At 33.5% G+C, this 22,967-nt stretch overlaps 2 protein-coding genes across 3 annotated transcripts; both read right to left on the bottom strand.

The window, feature by feature from the left end:
* Positions 1–7,777: 7,777 nt before the first annotated feature.
* On the bottom strand, positions 7,778–16,110 carry LOC111006058 (protein ENHANCED DISEASE RESISTANCE 2). 2 transcript variants are annotated; one of them, XM_022277801.2, is made up of 21 exons: positions 15,634–16,110; positions 14,437–14,511; positions 14,300–14,353; positions 14,153–14,218; positions 14,011–14,072; positions 12,333–12,463; positions 12,200–12,246; positions 12,015–12,115; positions 11,631–11,726; positions 11,473–11,537; positions 11,313–11,384; positions 10,746–10,892; positions 10,340–10,650; positions 9,996–10,059; positions 9,729–9,904; positions 9,105–9,206; positions 8,927–8,977; positions 8,699–8,842; positions 8,525–8,620; positions 8,319–8,420; positions 7,778–8,147 (listed from the first exon to the last, which is right to left on the bottom strand). In XM_022277801.2, the coding sequence occupies exons 1-21, from the start codon at positions 15,784–15,786 to the stop codon at positions 8,055–8,057; spliced, it is 2,208 nt and encodes a 735-aa protein (XP_022133493.1). In that variant the 5' UTR covers positions 15,787–16,110; the 3' UTR covers positions 7,778–8,054. The 2 variants fall into 2 exon arrangements, with proteins under 2 accessions (XP_022133493.1, XP_087979627.1); XM_088123501.1 differs by lacking the exons at positions 14,011–14,072; positions 14,153–14,218; positions 14,300–14,353; positions 14,437–14,511; positions 15,634–16,110 and adding an exon at positions 12,570–12,840.
* Positions 16,111–18,124: 2,014 nt separating this feature from the next.
* Positions 18,125–22,390, bottom strand: LOC111006655 (E3 ubiquitin-protein ligase WAV3). Its single transcript, XM_022278691.2, has 2 exons — positions 21,686–22,390; positions 18,125–20,447 (listed from the first exon to the last, which is right to left on the bottom strand). The coding sequence occupies exons 1-2, from the start codon at positions 21,911–21,913 to the stop codon at positions 18,510–18,512; spliced, it is 2,166 nt and encodes a 721-aa protein (XP_022134383.1). The 5' UTR covers positions 21,914–22,390; the 3' UTR covers positions 18,125–18,509.
* Between the last annotated feature and the right edge of the window lie 577 nt (positions 22,391–22,967).

The raw sequence follows: 22,967 nt of genomic DNA, 5'->3' as shown, positions 1-22,967 counted from the left end.
CTATATTTTTCAAGTACCCCTCATAATATAGTATATAAAAAATTTGTATAATTGAAAACTTTTGAGATTCAAACTTATTAATATTTTTTTCTGGTTTGCAAAAATCTACCTAAACTATAACAATTATTGAAACTGCATTTAAAATTTTAATTTAAGTAGTCTAATAATTTTTGTAAGAATAAAAAAAACCAAAAAACATCTCATTTTCTCCCTCTACTAATATTTCACCTTTTGTATTTAATATTAAATTAATTTTTTTAATTATCAGTTTTTTATTGGTATTTTCTCTGGCCTCATAAAAGAGTTTGATAAATAGTATTTCGTATTCAACAATATAGATAATAAATAATTAAAAAATAATTGAAGGACAAAAGTAAATTGATAGAGCTAATATATATATATATATATATATATATATATTGAAACACAGCGAAACATTTGCCCTCCACTTTTCTTACAGTTTACAACTTCACCCATGATTTCAGCTGTTGCATTGTCGGTGTGTCGCTGCCCTAAGACAGTAAAATTGAAAATCTAAATATAGGTAGAAAAAAATAACAACGATAAATAAATATTAAAATAAATATTGTATTCTGTCTATTTAAAAGTCTTCAATAAAAATCTTCTCTCTACCAAAAAATAAAAATCTTCTCTCTTTCACCTTTTAAACTAACTTGAGTTCTACTCTTTGCATCTATCTCTTCCCAAAGACTTTCTCTCTCTAAAAATATGACATTGGAGGGATGAAAAGTGGGTGCTTTGATGAAACTTTTCTTTCTAATTGAAGAGAAAAAAATATTTAACTTGCAATGTACTCATTGAATCAATTTCTTTTGGAAAGTTCTATGCTTTCTAAATGAAAATTTAGTTTAGGGTACCCCAAATTTGAAGGGGACTGGTCAAAGTTTGGGGCTTTGATGTGAATTTGAATGGTTTTAAATGACTTTTATATAACTTAATGAGACACAAAAACATCATATTCCTTACAAGCTAAGGGAATGTTAAAATGTCAATGTTTTTTATTCTCTTCTAAAACTTGCTTCCAGATCCATTTCTAGTTTAAATATATTAATTTTATAGTTTTTACGATTCACATTTTTTTAATTTTCTTTTAATAAGTTAGTTTACTTATGATTGAGGCATAAAGATAGAGAGAAATTAGATTTTTTTTTAATCTTTAAAAAATTAAAATTTATTCTATTCATTCTAATTTCTTTTTTAGAAATTTCAACTAGACTTTAAAAGCAGATATTTCTAAATAATATTTAAAAATTAATGGTCAGTGTTTGACACTAAAAATCGCTATATTTAAAAAAATCTAAAAAATAGTATTTACTTTTTGTAATTTACGCGTAGTGGTATAGGTATTGATATTGGGGTATGAATGCTTGAAATATATATTTTTTATTTATTTAAAAAATAAAATATGGAATTTCATCAATCTCATGTGATCGAGTCGGTGGGTTGAAAGTGGAGAGAGAAAGAATTGGAAAAGGACAAAATTGACCTAGGGTAGCGAGACTTTTTACATTAAATTGGGGTGGGCAGAAAGGTAAAAAGGAAAAGAGGAGAAAAATACCCGGCGCAACGGGCGGCGGAGGAGGGGATATCACGTGAAAAGAGCGTGCGGTGGTGGGGCCCGCAGGCACGTTCCACCGACGGTGTACGCGTTGTTGATAAAGAAAGGGATGAGAGAGAATGAAAGGGGAAATGGATGAGCTCACGGTGGAGCCCACCGCAGAGAATCGACTACTCAACTCCAGCTGGGCCACCTCACCATAACACACCACCAGCCACCCACTGTAACAAGTGTCCAACGTGCTGTCAAATTATAAAAAATCAAATAAAATGAAAGTGATATTTTCCAATTCAATCCCTAATGTTTCAATTTATTCAATTTCATCTTCAACAAAAAAATATATATATATTCAATTTCTTTTCATGAATTTTAAAGTGGGATGATGATATATGGTGCTAGGATGGATATATGAATGAACCGATATCACATTCAAATGAGAGGGGTTCTGAGATTATAGAAGCATAGTTAAGAAAAAATTGAATTTGTAGTTACTACATATACTGTACCTTCATTTTTATAAAGTTGAAAATGTAAAAAGAATCAACTAAATAACTTTGTGAAAACTTAAAAATAAGTATTTAAAAAAAAGAACTATAATGCTATTTTTGTCTAAATCCTATAAATTTTTCATAAAAAGAAAATATATTTTCTAACTCATTTTACATATATGAAAATATTCTTTTCGACAATTTTTCAAATGAAAATCTATCAAATAGTAAAATTTGCGACACATGTAAAAATTATCACACTTATCCAAATGTAAGATACAAATTGATACACATTACTAAGTTGGATATTTTTTTCATTATGTTTATTTGTATTTGTGCCTCTAACATGAAATATTGGATTTGCTACTGATTATAGACTATATATTTCGTTTAAATATTAAATACTAGATTGAAAAAATATAAGACCATTACGAATCACAACATATATTTTGTTTAAAATAAATTATAATTTTGGTACCAATCTTTCATGGGTGAGCCTATTTAGAATTTTTCGATCAGTTTTGATCTTACGCGGGTTTAACATTTGTGTCATGTCGACAAACAAAGTTATCATCAATGTGAGCTTATCAAAATACAAATTCGAAGATTTATTAGAGGTTTTTTAAGAGTATGAAGACCAAGTATAGACATCATTTTTAAGCCTTTGAATATCAAAATTATAATTGAATGAAAAGGAATAAAAATAAAAGAAAGTCACGCACGTGGGGTCCACAGTCACGTGACTTTGCCTCGTGATCCGCACCTTCCCTAAGTTTGTGAAGTTCGGATGATCAATGAAAAAGGAGTGTGAGTGGGACCCATAAATCACAGACCGTACATCACAGTTTTTATTTTTTTATTTTTAAGGGACAAAACAAAAGACATGATCTGATGACGAAGTATCGTGGGCCCGGCCGCACCAGATCATTGAATTATTTTGAAAATTGGGTTTTGATTGTCAAATAACGCGTTTAAGTTAAAAAAAAAAAAATTAATAATAATGTTTTTTTCTTTTTTAATTCTATGTGCGGAATACCGTATACGTATTTTATGGTGAAGTGAAGTGAACCTCCACTAACATTTTAAAAAAAAATTAAATAAATAAAATGCTTGCAATGTAAGAGCAAGCTGGCCCTGGATTTTCCATATTTGTTTTTTTCCCCCAAATGTCAAAGAATTTCCATTGTGGCAGCCCAAAAATGTAAATCCTGACAAAATAAAAATAATAATAATCATTGTGTAGTTTTGGTTATTGGATAGTGAAATAGAAACGTACGAAAATTATTTTTCAAAAACAAAGAATAATATCTGAATATAATTTCTATCAATACCATTATTATTCTGAGATCAATGCATTTTCATGGTGGGCCCTTTTCTTTTTATTTTTCATTTAATTTCAATTTGATTATCATGTTTTGATGATTGAATTTATGTATAAACATCATTTATGATCTACTTGCCGAGCTTGAATCGCATTTAAGGCATCAATTAAACATATCCTTAATATACAAAATTTAATAATAATTTAAAAATAGATAGCCAATTCGTTTATAAGCAGAAAAGTAGCTATTATATTTCTTGAAGTTGAAGACTGAATATGCTGCTACACATTTATTGAACTAAAAATCGATTATATCGAAATTAGAGATCATGTGACTATTTTGACAATCAAACAAAATAAAAATAAATAAAGGACACATGCTACTTTAATATAGTAAAAACCACTTTAAGAAAATTGATGCATCAAAACATAATTGGATAATGTACACATTGTTGTTTGTGTATTTGATAGTGATGAATCAACTATTAATGTGTATGCATATTATATATCGTTCCTCGTTTGTAATAGCAAATTTTGAAAAGTATATCAAAATACTACTTTTAGATTCAATCCATTCGTTTTAACATGGAAACATATGTAAAGAATTGGATTAATTTGTAAACAATGTGAGTTTAATTAATAAATTTTAGAGAAATTTAATGTGTACTATCTGAACTTTTTTTTTTTCCAAATGCAGCATGTATGCAATTTTTCTCTCTAAATAAAACTTCTCAATATGTATTTTTAAGTAATAATTGAATTTGAGTTTACATTGATTATAATATTCTCTTAAAGTTTAATAAAACTTTATACTATATTCAGAAGTACATATATATTTTTTTATGTTATTTATATTAAAGTCTCTTGATTCCAATGAAAATTAGTATATGTTTCCTACCATACTTTTTCTATTTCTTAAGAACCAAACTAATATGTGTTTTGCAATAATCTTTATATCTGGTTGTATTTATTTAAAAGTACATTTAGTCCCCATTTGATTGTTATCTATAAGCAAAAATGAAAAAAATTCTAATTTTGTTAATTATATGTATATTTTTTCAAAATGTTGAAACAGAAACACGAGATAGAGAAGGATTACTTTAGTGCATATATTCTCCTAATATAAAATGAAAAAAATAAGAAGAGCGAAAAATAGAAAGAGTTTGTACAATTTCCTAAAAGTTTGATAACCAATTTTTTTATTAATATTTAGAATTGGGTCTAATATATCTTTGAATTTTTAAAATTTCTAATAAATTATTTCAAAAAACAAACTTTTTAAAGTTTTACTTAACTAACTTTTTCCCCTTAATTTATACACAACTAATTAGATTGAGTTTCATTTTATATTTTCAATTTAAAATTATATGACAAAATAATGTAACGTGTGTGGTAGATCACAAGAAATATATTATATTTGAGAGGAGATCACGCCACGTGGCGGCATTTGTTAGTGATGGTCGTTTAATGATCAAGCGTTATTGGTGAGTTGATGAAGCACATGGTGGGGACGCCCCCATGTGATAATTTTACGTAGAGAATCAACCTAAAGCGAAATACCAACCCTACCCCTATGTTATTTTTTTTATTTTGAAAAAAAAAATACATTTTTCTTTCGGGTTAGGCACGTGCCACGAACGTGGGGCCGGATGTGTTTCCGAAGAATAATTGAGTTAAAAACAAAATGACAATTCTGCCCACGGAACGCGGAAGAGTAAAATGTGGATTCGAAGGGTGTTTTGGTCAATTAGGGTTTAGAAATTTTAATGCATTCGTGTTGTTGCATTTACATTGAATTTTGGAGGAGAAGTTTGAAGAGGGACAGTGTTATTATTATTGCCCACAATTTCACGGCCATTATTATTATTATTTTGGATTTTGTAAGTAAAATTTTCGGGGCCATTTGGCAGACCGTTCAGTTCCATGGACCCAATTTAGTTGATTGTTTGCTGTAACGTTGTGTATATTGAAAATGAGCAAGATGTCTTAATTATTGAACTATATTTATGCTGATGAGAAAAAAAAGAAGAAAATTACATGAAATAGTTAATTTTGCATTCTAAACTTGTTGTTTTTTTGAACCGTGGCTTCTGTTTTTCAAACGACAAAGTACTACATGGACAAGAAAAATGGTTATACTAAAAAAAACCAAACAAAAAGAAAAATAAAAAGGATTGGATTCTCCATTTTAGTCCAGTCAAATATAGAGGTGGAGATAACATTTAGTTACGAGGGGAATAATAGGCGACTTAATCATTGAGTTATACTGACAAAAAATTCTTTGTACATGAATTTAATTTATTTTCTAAAAATTGGTGTGCGACATTATTATGATTTTAATTTCAATCAAAATCGTTTAGAAACAAAAAGTTCGTATGAAGTTGGGCCCGACATGACTTGCTTTTCAGGCCCATTGGACATATGAGTTTAATTTGATCGTACTGGGCCTACTGGATCTTAGTGTTGGGGCCCAAGAGCTCTTACTGAAGTTGGGCCCAACCGATTTGACTGTATTGGGCCCATTGGACATCTGAGTTTAATCTTCTCGCACTGGTGCACTGGATCTTACACGTTAGGAACATTAGGCCCAGAAGGGAACTGTTATTGGGCTTATTTTGATTGGGTCTAATTTTGTTTTAGCCCATGACTACTTTAGTCATTGGAAAAATTAAATACATCTATTTATAAATTTTAAATTTTGGGAAATTTATAATACGGTCGAGATTGGAAAATTTATACTATTATAAATTTTATTTATTTATTTTTGTACAGGCGGAGGTGTTTACTATTTATGAGTTATAATACATTTGAGATTGGTGGAAGAAGAATTCTGGAAAATTTAATTGTATTACCTTCATTTTCGAAAAGATTGGTAAATATGTATTTTGTAAAAATAATTACAAATATAACCATTTTCGAAAAAACTCAGATCACTGACCGACTTAAGGGTATAATTGACTTTTTCTTTCTTTTTCTTTTTCAGTAATCTTAACCGCAATATTTTTTTTAGTACTAACATTTTTTTTTCTAATAATGCTTCGTTGTAAACTTATTACAAATATATACAACTCCCAAACTATTTCAAAAAATAATGCTTTGGAGATTGTACGTTGTCTCTTCAAGAGACGATCTATGCTACTTAACGCTTCCCTAATTGCATGGCGTCTCACTGGCCCCATGTATTTTTTTTTTAAATTCTGGTATGTTGTCTCTTCAAGAGACGACATATGCAAAATAATAACAATGTTGATATTTTGTGATAATAATTGTTTCTTTACTTTTTATTCTAGATGTTCATTTATCTTCTCTTCTATTAAAGTTTATCTTCTTTTCTAAAATAAAATAACAACGAATTCTAAAAATAGACAACAATAATTACTATTATAAAAAAATGTAATTAATTATTTTTACTTTTAAATTATAATTACTACATTAATATAATTCATTTCATTTACTTAATTCGTAAAATAAAATCTATCTTTTTTTAAACAATGTAAATTATATATTTTCTTCTAAAATAACTTTTTAAAGTAACATATTTTTTAATAGTAAATTGTTTTTTGGTATGAGTAGTTATTTTATTTTAAAAGAGAAGATAAATTTTAATATAAACTATTGAATAAAAATGAAAAAAAAAAGTGATATAATTGAAATTTGAACCAAATACATCTAGACTACAAGGTAAGAAAACAACCACTATAGCAGAATATCAACACATATATCGTCCCTTGAATGTCATAATTAAAGGTGCCATGCAACTAGGAGTTTGATTTACCCTTCTATTTATAAAGGTAGAATCCTAATCCCTTTAGTAATTATAGAAGTAGAGAGGGGAGGACCTAATATCAGATTGAGGGTCGAGATACGGTAGAACCTGATCGGGCTGCACAAAAGTCGAGGAGAACCACCAACGTGCCCAGTCGGTGGTCGAGAACTCCTCAACACCGAGCAATCACCCTGGGTCGGCTGTGGTCGGTGGTTCCAGCCTCCTTGGTCTTGTGTGCTCACTCCTCTCTCGACCCAATTTCCGTCTCCTGTTGTTTAGTCGGATCTCATTTTATCTTCTCATGACAACACCGTAAAAATTTGTACAAGAATTTCCTCGAAACACCGATATTTTTAGCAAATGGGTGCAAAATCCATTTATTATAGATTTTATTATTTTAATTAGCAAGAAAATGGCATCTTCTGTTTTACAACTGGAATAAGGGATTGTTGATAAAAAATGGAATTGGAGAGGAGGAGGATCAAAAAGATTTATAGAGAAGTTTTCCATCAACTAATCCTGAATTACAGTACACACCCTATATTGTTTTCATATATTTACTGAGAAAAGAATAATGGTTAAGTATTCAAGAATAATTGTTAACAACATAGAGTTAAAACACATTATAACTTGGAATCTTTTTCTTTTCTTCCTTTTTTCTTTTTAATTTTTTCATTTGGCCGTCAACTAGAAGGGCTCTTTACAATTGAGCTGAGAGAATTCAGTTGGATAGAAAATGAGAGCTTCTATTCTATACAATGTTGATCAGAGAGAAAAAAAAAAAAATGTAAATCTCTTTTCTTTGGGCACCCTCTTCTGGATCAAGTCAACTAAAGGTTCTTGGATATTGTTGGGGAACAAAAAAGGAGTCCAATATTTGAACTTTCTCAGGCAGGTATTTCATGGCTTTACCAGGATTGATTTAGCTGCATCCAAATGATTGAGTCGACATGTTCCGAGAAGGATTTCGGGTAGCTCCTCTTGCGTGTTTCCCTGTCAAAGAACAAAAAAGAACGAGCAGCATTCCATTCAGATGTGTAATTCATTTATATAAGCATTTCACAAGATTGTTGTTCTTCCTTCAGCATGTTTACGGAGAAGGTGCATCGAATTGGATCCATGATTTAAAAAGAAAGGAGAAGTTTGAAGGAGTTTGGATATTACCTGGATTACAAATGCCATTTCTATGACCAAATTGTTCAAATAACCAAGAACAAGGTTGACCACCCCCCTTGCCACTGTTGAAGACCCAACATCAATTTCAACCTGATTTCACACAAAAACAAGAGATTACACAATATCAGGAGATGGAGAGGGAGACAGATTGTTGTAACTACTTTCTACTTGGTTATGACAGTTGGTTAGTTCACCTCCATATAGTTATTCCCACGAAAATAATGTACTTCAAGGGCATGACCGAGCAAGCACGCTTTCTTTCCAACACTTTGCTTGACTATCCATGATCCCTGACAATATAATGAGCAGGAGATAATGTCAGACAACAGACTTCTTGATTCTTCATACGTATGAGCTCTGTTACTGACCTGAGAAATGTAAGGTATGAGCTTAAATCTCGAATTCCTAAAGGTATCATCTCCTTCGACAAAACTTTTGAGCAAGGGACTGCTCTCAAGAGGAGTCCTCATCATGTAATACAATGCCAAGGTGTACATGGTTGTTCCGGGAACCTAATTCGAGTAAGCGGTAGCAAACAGTGAACTTTTTATCTATTCAACTATGATGGCCGAAAAAATATCTTTAAAAAGACCTACTTGTATATTGACAACAAAGAAGAATTCCGGACCGCCCCGTTCTGCATATTTCTGCATATATATAACCACAAGTATTTTTCATTTTCCTCACTCATATGGTGTGCTCTTGTAAGTAAAGGAAATGTAGTTTCAAATGATGGTTTTCGAAAAACTTGAGTGCTAGAAAAACAAGCCAAACCTGAACAATACCACCCGGACGCCTGCTAAGATCATCTTCTCGTCGGTCTGACCTTAGCCAGTCTGCACCAACCATTTGCATCAACGTGCCATTTGCTTTAATCTGGAAAATGATGTATCATGAATATAACTAAATTATATACCATTTTGAGAGAAATTGAGTGGAGTAGATTTTGTTCTAAAATCATCAACTGATAAGAGACTGCATTAGACATGGAACCTCCTCTTAACAGATCAATGAAAAGGTGTAGTAAAGACTGCCAACTAACTCTCTCTTGAAGCACAGCTAATGAAAACAAACAAGAAAATAAAGCTTGCTGACTAACATATAGCTCGATGACGCTTTCAACTGTGAATGCAGAAAATATTACTCAAACAGTAGACAATCTCAGTAACAAGTAGGGCTTGAGCCCAAGTTCTCTTAAACTAAAAACAAACAGCTTCATAACCCTACATATTGAATACCAAAGTAGTTATTATTGGGTTTTGTTTGCTTATACGAACATATTTTGTGGTTCCTCTGCATGTTTTGATTGTTAGTCTTGGCATTTTCAGGTAAATTTTGGTTATTTCAGTTGTATCCTGAATTACATCATGAAACACAGACATATACATCAAAGCATACCTTCTGGTTGTCCTTCAAATAGTTTTGTCCACGTATTAGAAACAAAGAAGGATCTGATGTTGCCCAACTGCAGGGAGAAGAACAATTTGTATCTTTTGGAAGGGTGGATCCGTAGGAGGATAACACAGGTTCTTCTCTAGCCAACTCAGGTATTTCTGCGTAACCCTTCTTCTGAACTGAAACGCACAATTTTACTTAATAAGAAAAATCTAAATACAACTTGTAATTCCACATTCAAAATAACTTTAATCGTAGCCAATAACTGACCAGCAAGATCATGTAACTTCTTCACAAAAACAGCTGCTGTTGATAGTTTGGTCTGGGAAGTATTCTGCAAATATCAAAACAGAACTGATGAACGTGCAAGACAAAACCAAACAGTATTCATAAGAAGTTTCTGGTATGCTAATTCTAAGCCAGCAGAATTCTATGCATTCTGCCACAGATGACCAGCGATATGCGACTATGTAATTAACCAAATACAAAATTTCAACAGTTGGACGATTGAATGATCTACAAAAGAAAAGATAAGAGTAGCCAACAGAATTTGAATCTGAAAAAGTAGGTATAAATACATTGAGGAAATTTTAATTTCAGCAATAAGGAAGTACCGAAGATTGCTGTTGCAAAGTCACCTCAGGTGTCCATTCATTCTCATAATGATCCAATTCTGCAGGTTCAGGAACATCATAGAACTCGTCCACAGCATCGTTTAGTCCAATCAAACTAGCACGTGGCTTTTCCACTTCATTCTCTTTTGAAAACGCCTCCTTGATTTTCCTCATTTCTTCAGGAGATTGTATTTCTGTCTTTATCTCGGCCAATACACTCGGGGGCAACTCAAAATTCATTAGGTCTCTACTAGATGATGAGAACTCAGAAGAAGAATCACCAACCTTAGCACTAAATAGTTCTCTAAGTGCTGCATCATGCATTATAACTCAGAGAACTCAGAGGAAGAATCATCATGCATTAAGGGAATACGTCACGAATACTCTCTAAGTAGTATATTGATACCTGCAAGTCTCTCTAGCATCCGGATAGTAATAGCTCTTGCAGATGACGGGCGCAGATACAGTTTCCAGAACTTCCAATCAACTGCAAGCATGTGTTTTACTAGCGAATGCTTACCTTGGTTAATTGGAGTTACAACATATCCTCCACCTGAACGTTCATCCATATAAGATACTTGAGTATGAAAACAAATTCCAACCCACCCATTACTCAGAAGGTAAAAGTTTCAATGTGGAACGAGTAAGAAGCAAAAGATGATAGAAAAATTATGTATGTATATAATTCCTAAGATGGGTAAGGACCAAGTTGATTCAAGCGAATGGGTTGAGAATGCAAAATGAATCCTCTTCCAGTAAATAACATTGGCTCAGTACTTGATGGGTGTTGAAAGGACAAATTGGTACACGAAGCATACACAAAGTATAAAACATAATTAAGCATTTTAAACGACTTGTTCCGCATTAAAACTATGTTTTGAAGCACAAGTCCAATTATTAAAATATATGCAGGGAATGTTAGCAATGCTGTTGTTTACAATATCTACAAACTCAACAAGTTTGCATACGTTACTTTTAAGGCAAGCACGGACGTAGCCTTTCTGTGGTGGAAACTTCATGTGAAACACAGAATGATATAGTACCACTGTGACAGAAACGGATGGGAGAAGTTAAGGGTAGATATTAAAGATTTCAAATTTCATAAGCATTCAATTTCTCCTGAAAATTGTTACCATATGTGCCATCATCTTCTCTTCTCCAATAGCGACGTAAAAGAAAATCTCTTTTTTTCATCCCCCTGCAAATTATATCATGTTCAGTATACACATATGTATGTTTTTTTTGTTTAATAGAAAACTACACTGAATTCTACAAGATTGGAAGTTCTGACCAAGGTAGCCAATCACGATATAGTTGCATGTGTACGATATCCGTATGACCATCAAGGTGTTCAACCAAACTTCCACGGAAGAAGCAGAAGTCCCATCTGCAAGACAGTAAGAAATTCAATCTCTAAAATAGGAATGCCGATTATCATATGGTAAAAGGGCAGGCAAACCAAAGAATTATTGACTCCATTAATTTTTCAATCAGAATCAGTAGTAAGGAATAGCTATAATACTTATGAGCAAACCATAACCACGATTTTCAATCAATGAATGAAGAACAGAAAGAAATTTGAAAAATACAGAAGTTTGAGCTTATCATACAGTTTCATAAACAAACACCATCATAAAAGAGTGAAGAAACAGAGTGTTTTCTGTGAGAATCTTACTCTGCTCTTGATGGACCAAGAGACATAAGAGTCCGAAAAATTTCCTCAGAAGTTCCACAAACAACACCAACTGCCATTATAGCAGGATGATCACCCCATTGCTGACAAAGACCAAAATTATCAAACAAAAACATCGAGTGAAAACATGCAACACAACAGGTAAGGAGTTAAAACGGGCAACTCACCCTCCGATGGGAATCGTTATCTTTTGATTCTTTGAAAAGCCGTAGCCCTGTATATAATGAACTTAACATATATTAAACGCAGCCACATATCCACTTCTGCTACTTGAATGCAAATTAGAAATTCAGGTCTTACCATTCCGACAACCAAAAATTTTCCATGGGGAAGGTGCTATAACGTCAGATGTCATTGCTTCCATTTGTACAGAGGAATAGACAGTCCAGTCTATTGAAGACTTACAATCCACTCGTTTTGACCCTCGAAATCTATCCAAAAAAGAAAAAGAAGATTCTATGGATATACATTCAGAATGAAAAAATTCAATTATACTTGCATGAATTTATAAAGTCCCAAAAAGAAAGATTTCTTTACACATGCTTATGCATCTACAGTTTCTTTAAATTATAACAAAACGTGTTGTTATAACTATTTCTTCATTTTAATCAAACCCTCTTCAGAATTACACATGCTACACTTCTTCAGCAACCATACTAAATCATGTGAGAGAGTCTCTATTAAGTAGTAGGTCATGCAGTCAGTTTTTAGAATGCTGAAAAATATGAAATAACACAGAGACTAAAATATATTGCATTCACATAGAACTAGTATGAAGAAAAAACAATGACTATCAACAAATAGCATTTTCACTCCACACAGACAATGTCTGTCTATCCATACATGGATCTACGGCGGAGAAAACTTCTCTACCCATTTTGCCCCTCCTTTTTTTAATTTATTTAATTTATAAATATTTTTGAACTTTTTAGTTTTTATACTCATTTTAGTTTTTTTTCTCTCATTTATTGTTTTTTTTTCTCTTTCTAAAATTTCCCCTACTTAATTAAGAGGCTATCAAGGGTGAAACTTTCTATACCCAGTTTGTCCTTCCTTTTTTTTTAATTCAATTAATATATTTGTTTTTTGAACTTTATATACACATTTTAGTTTTTCTTTTCATTTATCGTTCTTTTTCTCTTAAAATTTTTCCCCTACTTCATTTAATATTTCGTTCTCATTTTAGTTATCTAATAAATGTTTAAATATTTTAACTTTCTAGTAGTATTTTAATTTAATTTATCCATTCTTGATAAGTACAATAAACTTTAAATGTTTACTTTTTAAATTTATGAAATTTATTTTGCTTGAAAATTTTTAATGATATTATTTAAATTTTGTTGGTATATTCCTAACTTTTTATATTGCACATTTTATTATTTTACTTTATATATATATATATATATATATTTTTTTTTTAATAAGGCAATTCCAAACAAACAGTACTATACTTTATTTTAAGATTGACTTATTAGTACAATTTCAAAATCGTGTTTATTTTTATTTTTATATTTGATCGAATAATTTTTAAACATTATGATTATTTTTAAACTTTATAAAGCAGGTGGGTGCCAACTGGTCATTAACCAAAACTGAACTAAAGAGCACATTCTCCACGTAAATGCTCTTTAATTCATCTCGAACAGACATGAGTTTTTTAATATCCACCTATCAATAAATAGATTCAAAATCCTTGAATTGTCATACAAACCATGTCAATAACCCGCCAACTAGAGCAGGATATGAGTTCGAATCCCCACTCTCATATGGTTGTACCAGAAAAAAAAGACGATGTTAGTGACTAAATGATGTTCCCCAAAAAATCAGACAAAATCTTATTAACCATGTTAGTAACCAAATGATGTTCAGACAAAATCTTATTTGGTAAAGAATCCAAGGAGGTGAAAGAAGCAAAAAATACTACAAAAGGAACGAAATCAAAAAAATTCTGCTTATCTCGCCTGTAACTAATACATACCTTAAAGATGGACACTGTCTCTTGCAGCGATCCCTAAAATTCCTTGCTGGATCCGGACAGACCTAGATGAACAGTGAAAAATAAGGTCTCGGCCATGAGAAAAACACTTAGGTTTCTAAATGCAAAATCTTATCCCTATTACCTTCATTGTAGTTTCAACCAGTGAGCGGATCCATCTTGCTGCATCTTCTGGGCTGCTTGCTCCCAACTATAAGGTTAAATGTAAAAAAGTTAAATTAAATACATTCCAAATTTATAAACATGTTCTATGGCATAGAATTAACTACACCTTGAGTTGATCATTTTGATTGACGGTATTATACAGTGTGAAGATGAAGAATACCTGCAGATTTCATATGAAACTATCAATACAAATCTGTCAAGAAATAACCAATTCAGAGATACTAGTCTCTACCACCAACGTACTTTTCTATGAATACTCTCTCTCCCATTATCCGCAACTCGAATATAGGAGTCGATTACTGCACTTCTATATGGTTCCTGTAAAAAATAAAGCCTCAATTACTTCCCAATTTTTAAAAAATCAAGTTAAGGATTACGGCAGAAACTTCAGAATTCAAATGCCGTAGTTTCAAAGAAAGTAATTGATCATTTATTTTTACATCCGATAATCAATGTCTGCAAGTCTCTTCAAGTATTCAAGTATACTCCACCGTTTTAAGTTTTTTTAACCATAGACAAAGAACTCCAATGCTAACGTGGTAAAGTTATGCAAAGACACCATGGACAGTAAAATGCATGTGAATATTGACATTCAAAAGAGAGAGAGGGAGAACAACAGGAGGAAAATATGAATTGAAAGTTATTGGCACTTTTTAAATAAAATATCACAAATACAACCAAGGCTTGGAAAATTAAAAAACAATTTTGTGAATGTTTCGGGCCGTTGGTAACTTTTCAATTTCTTGTTTCTATTTCTCCTCTTTAATAAATAAAAATAGAACTGCAAGGTTCCAACACCAATGAATTAGAGAATGATAAAACTATATTTTTATTTATGTTTTGAAACAAATAGACTATAGGAACAAGAAAGGAGAAACTTGTTTTCGTTGTTTCCAAAATGTTTATACAATTTCAAGAATGTTTATAAGAAAGAGAAACAAGGAAAATAAATAGTTGTCAAATGCTTATGTTTCTTAACAAAATTTGTAACGAAAAACGAGAAACAATAAACAGGAACGTCCCTTCGTTACCATCGATTCATAATCCCAATATCTTTGGTTACAGTAATGATTCGTGAAATGTATTGATGTACAACTATTATTAATGTCCATATCTATAATCCAGACAAGTGCAATAATCCGCACAGATAAGAGAAAAACTGTAACGTGGTCGATGGTGGACCCCGGGCATCTCTATTCCCTCTTTCCAATTTTCCTCTATATGGAAGAAGAACACATCAACCAGAGTCAAATACGCTAAAAAAATGGGAAAGAAAACAAGGATTGAGACATAACTTCTTCCGAGTAAAAGCTTAATCAGATTCGAAACAAACAAATTTTAAAAACAAATCAAAATCAACCAAACGAGGTGCTATTAAATTCAATAAAAACGTCGAAGGAGCACGAACTTCCAAATACATTGTGCGAAATAAACAAATACCTCTGTTCCAGAAACAGGAACGGATTTAAAGCTCTTGAGACAGTCGTCTTGGAGAACGAAGTATCGCTTCTGCGAGTACTGCAGCCCGAACCGGTTAGACCGGATGAGATACAGCCAACCTTCCATTTTCCCGTCATTTGTTGGAGCACCCATTAGAGAAGGATCAAGTGGACCCGCTCACCAATTCGGGGGCAAATGATCCTCAAAGCATTGTGATAACAATGGCGAATGGAGTACGTTTCAAGGCAAAAGAAAAATCCCCCAAAAAAAGGACCAACGGCCGAAAAGCAGAGAAATGGAACGATCTCAGAGAAAGAATGTGTCAGGATTAAGCGCAAACGAGGAGAAATTGCACAGAACGGGAGATTGAGGATGAATTGACCCTCTGATTCCGACGGAGGGAACCAGAGAATCAATGGCGAAAAATTCTCAGTGCGGAATTCTTCGGAGAAGTTCCTCTTCTTCTAATTTCTCTCCTCCCGGTTTGCTCTCTCTATTTCCCGTTTTTTAAACACGCTGAATTTTGGCGTACAAGAAAAACAATAACCATATCTCAAATTACTATTTTGCCCTCCTAGAATAGGTCTCTCTCTTTTTTTTTGGAATCTATTTTATTTTATTTTTGTTCTTATAATATAATTCAAATGAGAAGGTTAGAATTTGAATCTCCGTTGATAAAATTGTATATCAATTTTGATTTTTTTAATGACGTTTTAAATTCAAATCATTTCAAGTTAATTTGTGTATTAGTTATATTCCTATTAATCATCTAACATTAATTAAACACGTATTAATTATGACATCCTAAATTCTCGTAATTGACATGTAATTCATGCAAACCTAATTTGATTTAAGATTTAGCATTTCTACTTTATCATCAACAAATTTTGCAACCATAAGGAAGGGTAAAAACGTAAATTCATATCATATAATGACCCTTACAAAAAATGCAAGCTGGAGCTGGGTGAAATTTAGGTAGGCCTCCAATATTAACAAATTATTTGGTATGAACTTTTTAGTGGAGATTTAATTCAACAAAAATAAAAATAACTAATTAATAATTAATTTTGTTATTTTTTTTTCTTGGGTTTTTTTCTAATACCAAAATAAAAAAATAAAAAAAATTGAAGGAGTTAGATGAATAAGGGACATGGGGGTTGTCTTTTAGCCAAAAATGGAATGGTGGGAGTGAGAGAAACCAAGTGTATGGTTCCCAATATGTTGGAACGTCGGCCCTTAAAAAATTTTGAAGTTTTTCCAAATAAATTAATAAATAAAAACCCACCAACAAATTTATTTGGTCAAAGTCAACCCAATGGACAAAACAAAACCTTAACAATCTCTCTCTCTAGGAATTCACTATTGTTTAGTATTTGCCAAGAGCAACAAAACCAAAAATTTGTTGTTTTGGTCTTTTTCCTTTTTTTTTTTTTTTTGTCTGAAGTCAAAATTATTGGTGTGGGATTGGTTTTAACCAAAAACTATCTAAACACATGTTTACACCTCTAATGCCAATTGTTTACACTTCTAAGGCCAACTGTTTTATTTATGTTTTAATGGGTGGGACGAGAACAAGATGCATTTATGATATACTCTTGTGCCCACAAGAAATTTTAATTTCCATCCCCACTTCATTTCTCGATTTGGTAAATTGAGCTGGGGTGGAGATTCTCCACTCCAAGACTATAATATTTTTGAATGTTCTATAACTATTTATCAATGAATATGTAAAATAATATATTTCTATTTAAGAAAACTTTTAATTACAATGTTGTTAATTGAAACGATTAGTGTTCACACGAGATTTTCGAAGAAATTATACAAGACCAACTTATGTAATCGGTTATAACATAATTTGATGGGTCGAATTCAAATGTCCAAAAATAATGTGACATGATTTAATTGACCACTTTTTTTATATCTTTCTATTTAAAGACACTTGTCAAATGTTAATTCACGTCGGTTTAATGACATATAATTTTGTCGACAAATTTATGGGTCAACAATTAGTTTTTAAAAATATTATTTTTATATAATAGTTTAATTAGAAAGGTAAATAAGTATGTATAACTAAGTTTTAAAAATCGAGATACGGAAATAAATCGGAAATACCCTTCCCAAATTTTGGGATTCCCTCCCATCCCATTTTAAACAAATTCTTAATTACAATGTTGTTAACTGGAATGATTAGTTTTAGAAAAATATTTACAATAATTGAATTAGAAAGACAAAGAAATATATATAAGTAATTTTTAAAATTCGAGATAAGGACATAAATCGAAAATAGAGTTGATCTTCCATCCCGTCCCTAAAATTTGAGAGAGATGAAATTTCCTCCATCCCATTTTAAATGAAGATTCCTCACTGAAACCTGACTAGCAGAAGCTTTTGATAACCTTAAACGCTCTCATGCTAGATAGAGACCCAAACCGACCTACTTACACCTCTAGTTGCCAAGTGTTTTCATTGAGAAAGAGAGAGGAGTAAAGAATTGAGAGGCAAGCAAACTATATATTAGGTCAAGAGTTGTCAAAGATGTTCACAATCACACACTTATACCCAATTCTCTTGAAGAGAGGAAAAAAGGAAAAAAAAAAAAAAAAAACATATCTCTTTATGTACACCAAAGAAAGAAAAACCAAAAACCCAAAAATTATTTAAAGAAAAAGAAAAAACAGAGAATTGCTCTCTAAACTTTTTTTTTTTTACTTCCCAAAAATCTGCTTTCACCCTTCTCCCAATTATTCATTTACAGGTACAGTACAGGAATCAAAACAACAGCAAAAATTCCCCCACCTCTTCTTCTTTCTTCATTTTCATCCCTTCTTGGCCAACAGGATTCAAAATCTTTATTCCTTTTTTCTTTCTTATGGTCATTACCTTGGTTTTGGTTGTGATCCACAAGACAACAATGGCTGCAGAAGCCTCTGAGTTGATGGGCTGCCCAGAAACGTAGCCTGCGACCGAGTTAGCATCTCGAGCATCGATGGGGTTTGATAGGACTGGACGAGACTTGAGCTATCAGTTGAGTCGCCTCTTGCTGTTGCTCTTTGCCAAGAATGTGAGCTTAGTCCTGAAAGAATGTACGCTCTTCCTGATGCCTCGTATACGTGCCTGCTCGCCATCCTCTCTTGCATTTCCTTGAGCTCAGCATCTAAGGCAACACACAGTCTGTCGTGGGATTTAGCAGACACGGTTTGCGATAACGCCATCCTACACTTCTCAAGTATGGCAACTGCACCAGCTAAGTCCCCCTGTTCAGCTGCAATTCTTGCCTGCGCCATTGCCTCGGCTGCTTGGAGGCGGTTACATTGGCAGTCCACTTCCACAGACACTACCCCTTGTCCTCCCATCTCGGTTCTCTCGATCCTAACTTCGTCGCTCTCCAGCGTCGTTGTTTGTTTGGTGATGGGATCCCTGTAAACACATCGAACTTTTAGCAGCGGTGTTGAATTTATGGAAGGCTCTACAGGGACATTGACTGAGACCAGAAAGTCTCTCTCTTCATCAGCATACAAGTCTCCGACATCAATAAGTCCTGCGCGTCCGCCAACCATCAGACGACTTGGGTAGCTTCCAGCTTTTAGTGATCCAAGATGGATATTTGGGTGCACACATTCAATTGCTACTTGTAGTTCCTGCAACACGACGCTTAAAAGCCCCCCAATGCACTGCGCAAATGCATCCTGGATTGCAGCTTCAGTCTCAATGAACGAAAAGGTTCCCCCAGATATCTCAGAAATCGAGTGCATAGAGGAAGCGTCATGATCTGCACCAAATCCAAAAGAGTGAACTGGAATCTGGAATCCGGATTCGTCCTTAGCATGCATTGACAAAGGGAGAAGCAACTGGTAATTTGGTTGTGATTGGTTAACCCCCGAACCACTGACCGTGTACGTGTCCTGGCCATCCGACAACAGTATTATACTCGAAACAGCATTCTTTTCCCTTCGATCTTCCATCACCTTAGCACCCTTTCTTAGACCTTCAGCAATATTGGTTCCACCATTTGCAACTAAAGAATTGACAGCCTGCAAGGCCTGTTGGCGACCCGTGTCATTCATCTGACGAAGAGGAAAGAGGCGGCGGGCTGTTGAAGAGAAGGCAATTACAGAGAGCCTGTCACTGGAGCTAAGATTCTGTATCACAAATCCCATTGCTCGTTTTAGCAATGCAAGTTTAGTACCCGCCATGCTACCGCTGATGTCAAGAACTGTTACTAAATCGACTGGAGCACGGGGAGTCAGAGAAAATTGAGGCAAACTAGCCTGGTTTCCAGTACAACTCTGTCTCTTAACCGAAGCAGCCGCTTTAAGATGGACGAGTACAGCGAAATCATCATAGGATTTGGACTTTGGAGCAGCAGAGATCTCTGGATATGTTTTCATCTCTATTATTTTATTGGAGTCAACATCTTCACCATTTCTGTTGCAAGAACTTTCAGCACAAATAGTCTGGTTACCTAACAATTCATCATCGTCGAACACACCTGGCTCGGGAGCCTGACATAGGGGAACGATGAGACGCCGACTCAAATCCCTTCGAGGCGGAGGTAATCGTCGAACAACAGTCATTAAAGCATTATTCTGATTCCAGCCAGTAGGACCAACTGATGTTCTTCCACGAGGAGGGTCCAAATTGGGACCTTGCACAGGGATTTCTTTCCATTTTGCTCTGCAAACTGGACATATTTGATTGCCATGTTTAACATTCGACACAACACAGTGAAAATGAAAGGAATGCGAGCATTCAGCAGTAAAAATGGCAAGTCCACCTCCTTGTTTCATCTTCGTCAAACAAATCGAGCACGTTTGCTGCACATGTCAAAGATCGCAGATATCAGTCAAATAAATTCAGTAGCGGTAGCAACGTATCAAATACACAATCATTTTGTTTTCAGCAATAAATTTGATGATCATCCACAAAATGGAAATCTCACTACATTCAAGACATTTCTAGAAATAACATGATTCAAAATCTAGAAATAACACCACAAAATGAAGAACCGAGCAGCCGGGATGGTGCACAATATTAGAATACAGCCACTCCTCAGTAATTCCTTATGTATGATATTTAGCAGACAAAAAACAAGTTTGATAATAAACTAGACTCTTCCTAATCATATATACCAGAGCAAAAAATGAAAAACAGAGATTAGAAAACTGAGGAACATGAGAGATGATTTTATAGGAAGAAACTCATTTAAATGGATTCCTACTAGGAGAAAAATCATAGAGCTGTAGCCTGTAATTTTTTCTCTCATCATATCATAAGAATTTCAAGGAAAAAAGATCTCTGCAATCTTTGTGTTCCAATATTCCCAAGATGAGATCCCTATTTGAAAACTTCTTATTTGTATGATTTATGTGGGTTGTCTCTTTTTTCGATTTTAAGATTTCCGGGAAAACACGAAACGAACGTTAAGGGTGCCTGTCAAAAGCCCATCTTCAATTTAATGACATTTTTCCTTCAACCTTCTTTTTGGTTTACATTCTATTAATATCCAATGCCCTCTTTGGACTAAAATCACCACTTTTGTCTTCCCCTCTGTGACCCCACCCATTGAAATGAGGATTTGAAGAAGAGATCAATTTGAGTCTCAAAGAAACAATAAAAAAAATGGCAAAAGTTCTGATATATAGGTACCCACAACAAGAACTAAAACAATAAACTCAAAAGTTGATTTCTGTCTCAATGGATTCTCTCTTCCCATTTGCAAGATTCCAAAGTATAAACAAGGAAATTAAAATCTCTTCTTCCTCTCTGCTTTCCCTTCTTAGTTTCTTCAACAACAGTATACATATCAACAAGAGAAGAAAAAAAAACCAAATGAATAAAAAAGACAAACCTCCACTCCACTCAAGTTCATATGGCCTTTCTAAAAACCACAGTATTCCATCCAGTGAAAAACTAAAGAATTGGGGGGGAAAAAGGTTCAAGATCCATAACTTTACTTTATGCTCAGAAGGAAACAAAGCCAATAAAACTCAGCATAGAGAATCAGGATTTTGAGTGCATAGAAAACAAAACAAAGGCAAAAAACCAAACAGACCTTTGAAGATTTACTGCCACTTTTGGAGAAAGTGAAGCCATGAGAGGAAGGGGTTGGGGTTGAAGGGCGAGAGGAGCCCCAATGCGCAGGAGAAAGAAGGGCAGCATCAGAAAATCTCTCGGTGGAATCAGAATCAGGCGAAGGGGAAGAGTCCTCCAGTGTTTTGGGAACAAAAACACAGAGATTCATACCAAGAGCCACCTTCATTTTCCTCCATTTACTACCCATTTGACAGTCTTCAGATCCCAATCCCCCACCACCACACAAAGCTTGAAACCAGGCAAACAGACCCCAAAAAGTGCCAAAACAGAAGTGAATACACAAAACCCAGATCTCAAACAAGCCCCTCTGTAGCTGTATCCAATCCTCTCCTTTTGAGAGAGAACTGAAATGAAATGGGCTTTAGGAAAAGTTGAGGGAAGAACACGAATACCGAGAGAAAAAAACAGGTCTAATGGAGTTTCATCAGAGGGAATGGATAAAGGGAGGGAATGAGAAAGCTGGGTTTGAGAGTTTTACAAGTCCTCTGGTTTTTGTTGTTCATGGCCGCCAAAAGAGCAGAGAGAAAGAGAGAGAGAGAGAGAGAAGGCAGCTTGTTGAGCATTGAGGATTTGACCTGTGTTTTCTCTGCCGTTGAGGTTAAATAAAAGGACACAAAATACAAAAGCACGTTTTGGGGTTGAATTGAGAAAGCTATGTGCTTTGCTTTACCAAAAATCTTTATGACTTGCAAATTTATATTTTCTTTCTTTTTCTCTCCCTTTATTTCCAATCTCACCCCATCAAACTTTTCCATTCTTTATTACAGGGGATTCTGGTGAATATGCCATACTGTCCATTTCAATTCCAAATTTCCATCCTTTTCCACAACCCAATTTCAATTCTGTCAAATTAAATCCAACCCACAACCCAAACTAAAGGGACAAATCCAAATTAAAGTAGTTTGGTTTGATTTTCATGTAAAGTTTAAGTTTTTACCATTAACAAAGTCTACTTTATGTTGATGGGTATAAATAAGAGTTGACAAATTTATTAGCCAACCATAAGAAGTAAGAAGTATTCTCTGAGAAGATCCGTTTTAATTTTTCTGAGCAGCCAAGCCATTGAATTGACCTATCACAAGCAAATGTTCTGAACCCTAAATTATGAAAAAAGAGATTATATTCTCCTTTGTCTCAATATGAAATTCTTGCTTCAATATTCCACAAATTATATTATTCCAACTAAAGTTTCTCAAAATTCCACTCAATTCTTATTGGGTATTCTCTTCACATATGGGATT

This window comes from Momordica charantia (assembly GCF_013281855.1).
Source record: "Momordica charantia cultivar OHB3-1 chromosome 4 unlocalized genomic scaffold, Mcharantia_2.0 BLBB01000004.1, whole genome shotgun sequence".
NCBI classification, from domain to species: Eukaryota; Viridiplantae; Streptophyta; class Magnoliopsida; order Cucurbitales; family Cucurbitaceae; genus Momordica; species Momordica charantia.
The sequence above is the reverse complement of the archived record's forward strand: the minus strand, read 5'-3'. Positions and strand labels throughout refer to the sequence as shown.